The sequence below is a fragment of the Cinclus cinclus genome, chromosome 4, assembly GCF_963662255.1.
Source record: "Cinclus cinclus chromosome 4, bCinCin1.1, whole genome shotgun sequence".
NCBI classification, from domain to species: Eukaryota; Metazoa; Chordata; class Aves; order Passeriformes; family Cinclidae; genus Cinclus; species Cinclus cinclus.
The window spans coordinates 70,169,135-70,179,981 of NC_085049.1; the positions used below are offsets into that span (position 1 = coordinate 70,169,135).

The 10,847-nt window shown below is 47.2% G+C and overlaps 1 protein-coding gene across 10 annotated transcripts in view; it reads right to left on the reverse strand.

The window, feature by feature from the left end:
* The window catches only part of BICD1 (BICD cargo adaptor 1), a 159,645-nt gene extending 149,157 nt beyond the window's left edge, over positions 1 to 10,488 (reverse strand). For 9 of the 10 annotated variants that reach the window (XM_062491521.1, XM_062491528.1, XM_062491525.1 and 6 more), the window contains exon 1: positions 10,276 to 10,488. In XM_062491521.1, coding sequence (XP_062347505.1) covers positions 10,276 to 10,488 — 213 coding nt within the window. Of the gene's footprint in view, positions 1 to 6,733; positions 7,618 to 10,275 lie in introns of those variants that run through there. The other variant, XM_062491531.1, reaches the window with a different exon arrangement.
* Between the last annotated feature and the right edge of the window lie 359 nt (positions 10,489 to 10,847).

The window sequence follows — 10,847 nt, forward strand, 5'->3', positions numbered from 1 at the left end:
AATTCTGCCTCCAGACCAAATGCTCCAGTTCTCTTAACACTCAAATGTCAAAAGGTTGAGAGTTCTGCCTTTCTGGGCAGGGCCAGGATTCAGGGCACTTTGGCATCCCTGCACCTTGCCTTGTGGGTGTGAGTAGACAATACTCCAGTCCTGAGAAGAAAATATCCAAATCATGCTGTGTTCATGTTTGGCCAACAGCCAAGCTTTTATAAATTAATTATATCACCAAGCCACCTGCCTGACCCAAATTCCTGTCTTTATCCTTAAAAGCTTGCTTCTGTCTTCCTATCTGAGCTTTCTAGCTACTGGGAGCTGGGTTTCCCCCTCCAAGTATCCAAAACAGAAGTGAAAACTGCAGCTGTTAGTAACTTGCAGCTTCCCTCAAGCGGGAATTAGTCATTAGCCAGCGATGAAAACAGCACTTTGCAGCTCATTCTCAGTACACCGGCACTTCAATCCATCCAGAGTGACTGGGGCACCCAAGGAAATCCTGTTCGGTGCTGACAGACTTCCCGGAGTACAGATCAAATGCACGGCACTGCCCCTGCTACCTGTGGGTCACCTGGGAGCTCTGAGAGACCACAGGACTAAAAGCAAACACGCACAGGGCAAGAACACCCAAACCACCAGAAAGTGAAGATTAGGTCTCCGTGGTTTCGCTGGAGTGTCCCCAGAGGGGATGAGGGCAGTGAGAGGTGACCAACTCTGCTGACCCGACATGTCTTCATGCTTGGCTCAGCTCCTGTCTCTCTCTGTAGCGCTGCTAGAGAGCTACTCGCTGCGCAGATGGGTCGAAGACAGTGCAGAGATAATTTAGGTGTGATTCGGGGCACCAAGGGTAATGGACAGACAAGGTATGGCAGCACCATGTGGATAATGGGCCCCATTCCCAGCGCTGATCTAAAAGATCCGAGTGCATTAGCTAAACTCACTGGGCATCAGTTGTCTCGTCCGGGCTTCAATAAATAATTCCAGAAACCATACGGTATGTTTTTCTTTTTTTTAAAAAAAAAGGGGGTTGAGTTTCCTAAAGCCTTATGGAAAGGTGTCTTGCTCCTATGCATCCACACAGCCAATCCGATTTTAAAGCTGCCCTAAAAGTGGTATGTCCAAGGATGATTATAATGATGAGGCTGCTACAAAGCAGAGGGGACAAAGCCTTGGTTGTTTCATTCTCAGCCCGTGCGAAAACAGCATTTTGAAGTATTTCTAGGAGCCCCTCATATCCTTACAATATCTGAGCATAATATGGAAGGCCTAGTCTGCCAAAAATCATCAGATTTTTTACATTCACACAACGACTAAAAGGCTCTTTAATACCAAAAATACAGTTCCACATCTTAGAGAGCAGCAGATGAACACTAAGTGAGATACAGGGCAAAGACTGGAAAAAAAAAAAAAAAGTAGAAGTATATATAAACCATCACGAACAGGAGACAAACACTGTGTAAGAATGAGAACAAGGCTGCAGACAGAGAGGGAGGACCCCCAGGAGAGATGAAGAAAATGGGATTGGATGCATTTCAGTCTTAGTGAAAGCTTTTTGGTATCTCGTAAGTCTGTCCCAAAACCATAGATTTAGGACAGGGACCTGCACCTTCTTTTAGCTACCAAGTTAATTAAATTTTGATACTGAAGGAAGTTTAGAAACATAAATATTATAATCTCAAAATTATTTTTAATACTACCCTCTGCAGAGAATTAGAAACCCCAATAAAACAGTAATCTGCAACCTATCTTAATTTCTACCTGCCTGCTTCAGCTTCAGACACCTGTCCTTGCTCAGGCACATTTTTCACCTTCTAACTAGTCCCAGTTACTTCCATCTGTAGCTGGTCTGTACTCACAGACTGCATTCACAGTACAGCACCCAAAAAAATTGCTGGTTTCTCCTCATAATTATCTGCTGTGAGTGATGCAAGTGATAAAGGGACACAGGGCATATTCATGTCTCTACACACTATATAAATTCCCCTAAATTAGGAAAATACTCTCTCTCCTCCCACATAAAATGAGTGTTTTTGATTTCTCAACGAAATGAGGGAAAAAGAGGGCTATTAAACTCATGGAACAAATGTAAGACAGTTCAGCAGAAATGAATGTATGCTTTTCAGTCTCTGCTGTTATAACTTAAAATGATCCCTCCCCCCAAAAAAAAAACAAATAAAGTACAGTAGAGAATTGTACTGAATTAAATATTACTCCCTCGGGTATCAGACAAAGAGGGAAGGGAAATCTGTAACAGAGGCAAAGCCCTACAATGTAGCAGAGACATGAGGGAAGCAGGATTTGGATTTTACTCTCATTGTCCATATGGAGAAAACACTGATGCAAAAACATAAGAGAGAATGAGGTACCGAAGGAAAAACATATTCAGTCTCGAGAAGAAAGCTCTTCTTCTAGAAGTCCTCAATACAGCCAGAAAAACACATGATCTTGCATGTATTTTCCTCCAACTGCCAAGGTATGTAAAAGTTGCCCAGGTGCAAATTCACTCTATCAGACTTTGGGAATGCTCCTCATTTTACCATGATGAATGCTCACAAATTACTGTTTTATGCCAAATCTGATTTTCTCCACCCTTGTTCTGCCCCTCTTGCACTTTCAATAAAGCCAGGTGAATGCTGTGGTGACTGCATTCACACAGACTGCACAAACACACCCTGAGAAAGAAAACCCACTAGACAACACAGAAGGGAAGGAAAAGCATTTCACCCAAAGGAGGGTGAAAAGATGGTAGCAAATTATTTCTTTTCTAATCCACTATAAAAACACCTAATTCCAAACAGATGTGGACCTTCAGATTAAAATCTCTCCTATGACCCCCAATTTTACATTCGTAAGCCTTACACGGGAAGTAGATCATAACAGTAATATCTGGCTCACCCATTAACACCTCAATCAGTCATATTGAATTTGGTACTAATCCAGTATTTCCTAGAAAATCTATGGGAAATTTACTTTCCCGTGACATAAAATCCAGTTGTAACTTCCATTTATCTCTGAGGAGTTCAACCCAGGTGACTGAAGCAATCAGAATCGCTCAGGTTAGAAAGAGATTTATTTGATGAAAGAGTAAAATGAAGAAAATAATTTAACTATTGGGAGAAAACAAACTGGAGTCTGTTTAGATGAATTTTGTGAATATGTGAGTGTTGAAGGCTGACCATCCCTGCTAAAGGGCTGGCTATTATGGGAGGACTAATACTGCATGTTCATCTGTACTGACTGCTAAGGATACAACACAATTACTGAGAGCAACTGGGAATATAGGTCCCTGGAAAAAAACCCAAAAAATTCATCTACATTTTTCTTTGCGTGCTGCCAAAGCTCCAACAATAATCCTAATTCCCCCTAACATGATTCCAGCTGCTTATGTTTTCTGTAGGCTAATGCACAGGATTCATTTCCTCTTGGAGGAAGCAATCCTGATGTAATTTGATGAGCATCTCTCTTAATATCAGTACTTGCTTTAGCAGTTCATCCTGTCCCCCTCTTCCCTCTGTCCCATTCCTCTCTCTCCTCGTGCTGACTTTTAGGCAAAGGTGAAACAGTTCACTGGGAGGTATTGTGAATCAGAGGAGGAAACCAATCTTGTTACAGACAGCAACAACCCCTCCTCAGTTATTTTTAACTGAGGTTAGTTTCCTACCCTGCTGTGACACTATGAACAGTTGCACAGCTGAGAGCCAGAACAGGGGCAGGAAAGGCAGAGGGAGATTTAGGATTGTCCTGCTGAGAGATGAGCACATCAAACACCACCCTTAGTAACTCCGGGTCACTGCAGACTTAATAACAAGTAAGAGAAAATGAAATTCAAGCACGAAGTGAGGCTGTGGGCCCCCTGGCAGTCACTGTTTCCATTTAGGACATTACTGTGTATAGGGTAACTCACAGCAACCCGCCACTCAAATTTAACTGTTCACAGTGGGCACCCTCAAGAGACTTTGCACTGCTCAAGGCCCCTTGGTGTCTGCCCCCTTTCTCCCCTAGTGCACCCTCCTCCCACAGCAGGACCAGCTCTGCACTCGGACCAAGTTCCTGGGGGCTGCATCCAGGTGGGACTTGAAAAGTTCCATGGAAAGAGACTGCATGACCCCTCTGGGCAACCTGTGGGACTGCCCGTGCTCACGGGGAGACACATCAACCTTAAATTCATTCTGAACCGCTGTAGTTTCAGTTTATGTCACTTGTCTCTCATCTTCCCACCCATCACAGAATCACAGAATGGCTGCAGTCGGAAGGGGCTGCTGGAGGTCAGCTGGTCCAACCTCCCTTCCTCCAGGGAAGGAGATTCCACAACCATTCTGGGCAACATCTTCCAGCGCTCCATCACCCACACAGTAAAGAAGCTCTCCCTCATGTTAAGGTGGAACTTGCTGTGCAACAATTTCTGCCCAAACCCTCTTGCCCTACTGCTCAGCACCACCAGGAAGAGCATTGTCCATTCTCTTGACACCCTCCCTTCAGAGACCATTGACATTGATAAGGTTCCCTCTCGTATCTTCTCAAGGCTGAACAGACTCAGTTCCCTCAGCCTGTCCTTGTAAGAGAGATTCCCCAGTCCCATCATCATCATCATCTTTGTCACCCTCTGCTGGACCTGCTCCAGGAGCTCCGTGTCTGTCTTGTCCTGAGGAGCCCAGAGCTGGACACAGCACCCCAGATTGTTTCTTTCTAGGGCTGAGTAGAGGGGCAGGATCCCCCTCCCTCAACCTGCTGGCAGTGCTCTTCCCAATGCACCCCAGGACACCACTGCCCTTCTTTGCCACAAGGAAACTTTTCTGGCCCATGGGCAGCCTGTTGTCCAGCAGGACCCCCAGGTCCTTCTCTACAGAGCTGCTTCCCAGCAGGTCAGCACCCAGCCAGGTGCACGGGGTTATCCCTCCCCAAGTACATGGTCCTTCACTTGCCTTTTCTGAATTTCAGAAGGTTCTTCTGTGCCCATCTTTCCCATCTCTGTCAAGGTCCTTCTGAAGGGCTCACAGCCCTCTGGGGTATCACCCACTCCTCCCAGTTTTGTGCCAGCAGTGAATTTGCTGAGGAGGCACCTTCATCCAAGCCACCGATGAATAAGTTAAAACAATACTGGACCCAGTACTAACCCTTGGGGGACACCACTAGTGACAGGCCTCCAACTAGAGGTAAAGGACACTTCTGCAAAGAGCCTGGCTCTGACGTCTCAATACACTTTGTATGTCTGGACAGGCTGATACTGGATCCCTCACAGCCCTTTCTTTTCCAGGCTGAACAAGCTCAGGCCCCTCAGCCTCTCCTCACAGGGCAAGTGCTTCAGCTTTTGACCATCTTGGCGGCCCTTTGCTGAATGCAGTCCAGTTTATCCATGTCTCTCTCATAGTAAGGGAGACCAAACTGGATGCTGTTTTCTAGATGTGGTTTAACAACTGCCAGTTTGAAATCAATAATCACGTCTCTCAATTTACTAGCTCTGCTTCTGCTACTAGAGGTTCATGATGCTGTTAGAATTCTGCGTCGGGACACACCTCTGTCCAACATTTAGCTTGCTGTCCTCGAGGATTCCCAAATCCTTTGCCACAGACCTGACCCCCAGTCAGTCAGTCAGTCAGTCAGTCCCCAGCCCGTAATAAGTGCATGTCCTCATCTCCCAGCTGGGTGTTGGGCAGCACAGCCTTTCTGAGTGACACAACATGAGCAGGCACCAAGGACAAAGTGGTGAGATCAGGATGAGATGCAGAAAATGTTTCGCCTCATCCACACAAGCCCACAGACACTGGCACGGGAAAGAGGTGTAAAGATATACTGAGATGGCATCAGTTCACAGCTCCCAAGCTCCCTATTTGGAACACATTCAGCTCTGGGGAGAATTTAGAACATCTCCATGAGATTTATGAGCCACTTCACACTTTCCTAAGTATGCTGTGATGTAGACAAGCATGTACAAGAATCCAGATTAAAGAGGGCTGTATTTGGGATACTTTTGGAGAGGAGTCTCCCCATCCTCCAGCCTTTTTGGATCCGGAGAAGTCCCACCAACTGTACACTTTGAAGATAGAAGAGGTAGAGGAAATTCAAGTAGCATGAGGGCGAGAGGTTTTGGAGCACAGTGGGAGAGCTGGAGAGGCAGCCACTTCAGAAGAGAGGAGAGATGGAGATTGAGTCACCCGTGCTGAAAGAGTGCAAGGAAGAGCAGAACAAAAAAAGGCTGCCAGAGAGACCTTCAGCTCTACTCCTCAAAAAACCCTTTCAGCCACAGACCAAGAATTACTTCTGGAAGCCCTTTTAGTAAACCAAGAAAGAACAGCATAACCATTGATACTACATTTCATGTGAGGTAAAGAAACCAAACACCTGCCAAGGACAGGGCTACTCACCACTAGCCTGGTTTCCAGTCATTTACCATGGATAACTCACTTTTAATAAAGCAAGCACCAAACTGCCTGGAAATCAGATGGCCAGTGCCATGTGCAACCCAGCAGAAGAGTTTGTCTCCAGAGAATGAAATACATAAAAAACCAAGAAGCCAAATGAGATATTGCCTGAATTAGTCAGTCAGGGAGGGAGTCAAGGAAAGGAACAGCTGCCATGTTCATGATTTGATGCCCAAGGAGAAATCTCTGCTAGGAATTCCCAGGCCTAACTCTTGCAGAGCTGGATCCCCATTTAATCATGAACAGATGTGACTGATATTTCCCTGCTTTAAAAACTTTACAGACCACCAGTGCCCAGTAGCTGATCAGAGAATCATGGAATGGCTGAGGCTGGAAGAGAGCCCCATGCTAAAGCAGGGACAGCTACAGCAAACAGGCAGGAAGATGAATATGAAGCCGTTTTACACTTCCATTAAAAGAAACAGAATTAACAACACACATTATTCTTACAGCAAACACAATGTAACATGCACGACCAGATATAACAAAACCACTGGAAGATGTTTTGCATAAAATATGATGGCAAATAAATTCCCAACTCAGCAAGACTATGAAAACAAGCTACCTTCAATCCCATGGCTAATAGCGACAAGTCTTAGTCTACAGATTAAAAGGCACATTGGACAAACATTCTGAACAGGGGTTCTAAAGCCATAATATTTCACCACAGACCCAAAATTCTGCTAGATTGAGATGTAATTGACTGGAGAAACATCATTTTCATACAGAAAAAAAAAAGAAAAAAAAACACAAAACCAAAAAACAACCCAAACCCTATGAAAATTAATAAAGCTTTAAATAATAGTAGTGGTTTTGAAACATAAATTTATCTCACAGCCCAAAGCATCAAAATCTTGGGCTAAAGCAGAGACCTCTGAACACAGCAGAAGAAACATCAGAGGTTACAAAAACAATTCATATTGCAGGGCGGATAGCATATATCCTGTACACAAATATTAATATTTAATGTAATACATTGTAATTTGCTTTTACTTCAACATCCTATAATGGCCTTAGTTTCCCATTTCACTCTCCAGTGATGGAAATTATTGTATAGCTGAGGTATTGCCATTTATATGGAAAAGTCCACTGGAGTTTTGAATTGCCAGGGAGGATGGGAGAAGGCTTCAGATCCCAGTCTGCCAAACCATGGCTGAGTACTTAAAGGTGGGCAGCTCTTCAGCTGAGTAATACATACAATGAGGTCCTAGCAACAGAACACAAGAAATCAATACTAAAACTGTTAAAAAATTAAGACTTGCCTCAAAAAAAAGTCAACCCCAGTACGTGAATCTGTTCAGAGAAGGTCTGCAGAAGGAGAGGTAATTGTCCTAACATAATCCTGGCCACCCTCTTGCACCTACTATTCCCTGGGAATGGACAAACTACTTATTCTAGCACAAACCTGAGGCCTAATTTCTATGCCCCAATATGACCTCAAAGAGGATGCAAATGCAGCGCAGCAAGAGCAAATCACAGATTCCTGTTAGTCAGACAGTCAGTCCTGGCATTTGATGTCCTACCATTGGGCAGCATGTTCTTGCAAGGGCCTGCTGGAGTTAGGACACAAAAAGCCTCCTCCACGCATTTTGGATGGGGCTTTACTAAAACAAAAATGTATCTTCAGACTTCTCTGCCCCTTCAAAAGCTTTCAGGAGAGCACTACAGTCGCAGGTCTACACTGCACAGGACAATTTGCCTGAACTACCTGAATTCTGCCTTGCTGGTGTTGTCAGAGACACCATCTGCTTGAGTCCCTCTGTTACAGGTCTGACTTGTGCTGAGGCAACTGTCATAACAGAGGTGCTAACACAGGAGGAGAAAACAGCTGACAGCAACAGGAAGGGCTAAAAGAAAATTCTCCTTTGCAGGGTGCATGTGCAGTAAGAATCAACGTGGTTTCTGCTATAAAGGTTAAAAGCAAGAAAAAAATTGCTTGCAGCCTAGGTGGAGGATGGAAAGGCCCTACTTGCTGCTAAGGAGAGAGCCCTGGGTCTGGACTGGAAACTGGAGAAGCTCCACTCTGGCTTGGCATCAGGCAAGCTGCAGGATTTCTCCTGTTCCTCCCTCTGTGAATATCCCCTCAGTATCCATGCTGTGGCTGGCACAGCACGAAGGCATGGCCTTCTGCAGAGCACGCAATCCCACTGACTTCAAGGGGAGGTAAACAGGAAGAGAGTTTGTGCCCATCTTCGATTTTAATGAATTGCATTGACTAATCCCTTTAGTTCCATAATTTCAACTCAATTCCTTGCACTGTCTCTTCTGTCTCTGGCTGTGTGCACCCATGTGTCATCCTGGCTTCTCATCAGTCTTCTTCTGGTAGGATAACAGCTAACTGCAGCTTTGCTTATCTCCTTCTTCATCTTCTGCTTTTTCTCCCTAGAAATTGCATTGCACTTTCCCCTTTTAATTCTGTTCCTCTATTACTGTCAGGTCATTTCAAACAGCACTGCCTTCATGCCAGTGCCAAGTTATGTATCTCTATCCCTCACTCTGTGACTACTGGTTTCAGAAGTCCTGAGCCTACTCCACAGGCTCAGGGGGGCAAGGAGGCAGAGATCAAGTTTAAGGAGATCAATAGGTTTTTCTGAAAAACAGCTTTATTCTTCATATTGAAAATATAATGATCTCAACTCTTCTGGACACTGAACCAAGTCTGTAGCATAACTCATTTACCTGCAAGCAAAATGAAACCTTTATTTTATTAAAAAGACTTCTAACAGGGCATCAGAATACTAATTCTTAAGAATATAAACATAAATAATCTAAGTTTTTAAGTGGAACCCCTCCACATGGATTATGTTTGTGGTTTCTAATAGAAATGTCATGAATTCTAACAGGATTTCTGCACGTTCTACATAGCAGGGGATTTTTTTGTTTTGTTTTGTTTTGTTCTTGGGTTTTTTGTAGAACAAGATTATACACTCTAAGAATATGTGGGAGAATATCTGTTTGATGCTTTGCTTTCTGTTTACAAAACCTAGCCAGTTACATTCTGGGATGGCATATAAACAGCATGAAGTGCAGAGCAGTGAGTGCTGCATGCGTGTGCACACACAGCCCTTCCACAGCTCCCACGTACGTGCACTGTTATCAGCCTCAAGTTACTTCCCTTAAGGATGAACACAGGGAGGGTGATGATTTTTCGGAGTCATGTTCAGCAGAGCTAAAAGGTAAGGTGCAACACCCACCTACTTCATACTTTGAGTGTTACAAAAACACGTTTGAAAGATAACTCCAAATCACCCCTCCAACCAAATATTTCACCCTTTCAGCGTGACGCAGAAGTTTAATTTCCGCTGATGGGTGACCTCGAGAGCTTTGTATACCCCCCCACTCCCAATGGCAGCGGTTCCCCTCACCGGCAGAATAAATAGCGGGTCTATAAATAACTTCAAAAGGAATTGTCTCTCTCCTCACGCACCGCAGACAGCTGTCCACAGAGATCCCGACTCTTTACGCACTGCATCGGCCCGGATCTCATCCTACCGCTTCCTCTGCTCTTCCTAAAAGAGCCTCGGGCGATGCGGCGCAGGTCGGGCCGGGGGCACCCTCCGCTGCCGCAAACGCCGGCTCCCACGAGTTGAGGCTGCCGCCGGCAGGAGCCGGAGCGCTGCCCCGAGGAAATTTCTCAGGGCAAGGGGTTTGCGATCTCGTGTAATCCGTCCTTAAGCTCCACGGTCCCGGCGGATCCTCGGGCCCGGAAAACCCCTCCTCCGCACCCCGGAGCCCGCAGCCGCTCCGGGGCCCGCGCAGCGCATCCCCGCTCGCCCACCCGCGGGCCGGGCAGGGACACGCGTGGGGCGCCCCGCACTGCCCGAGCCCCGGCGGCGGGGCCAGACAAAAGCCGGGGCTGGCTCACCTCCTTCAGCTGCTCCAGCTCCTGCTTGAGGCCGTCATACTCCGCCTCCAGCTCATCGTACTGCTGCTTGAGGGTGAGCTTCTCCTCCAGCACCACCAGCCCATACTCCGCCGCCTGGATCTTCTCGTGGGTCGTCTCGGAGAGCTCCCTGGTCAGCCGCTCGATCTCGCTCTTGTAGTGGTCTGCGCCCTGCAGCACCTCCTCCGCAGCCATAGCCCCGCCGGCACTGCCGCGCCGCCGAGCAGGCTGCCAGGGGGCGGGCGCGGCCGAGGGGCGGCACCGGCACCGGCACCGGCACGGGGCGGCGGGATGGGGATGGGGATGGGGATGGGGGTCGGGGCCGGGGCCGCCCCGCCGCAGCCGCTGCTCCCTCCTCCCCCGCCGGCCGCCCTGACGCGGAGAGGCCGCGCTCGCCTCCCCCGGCCCTGCGGCGGCCCCGGCGGCGGGGGAGCCTGGGCTGGCGGGCGGGCTCGCCCCGCTGCCCGGGGCGGCGGCGGCGCCGCGCTGGAGGCCGGGGCGGCGAGCGTGGCGGTCGGGAGCGCGCCTTCGTGCGGCGGCTCCCGCGGAGATGC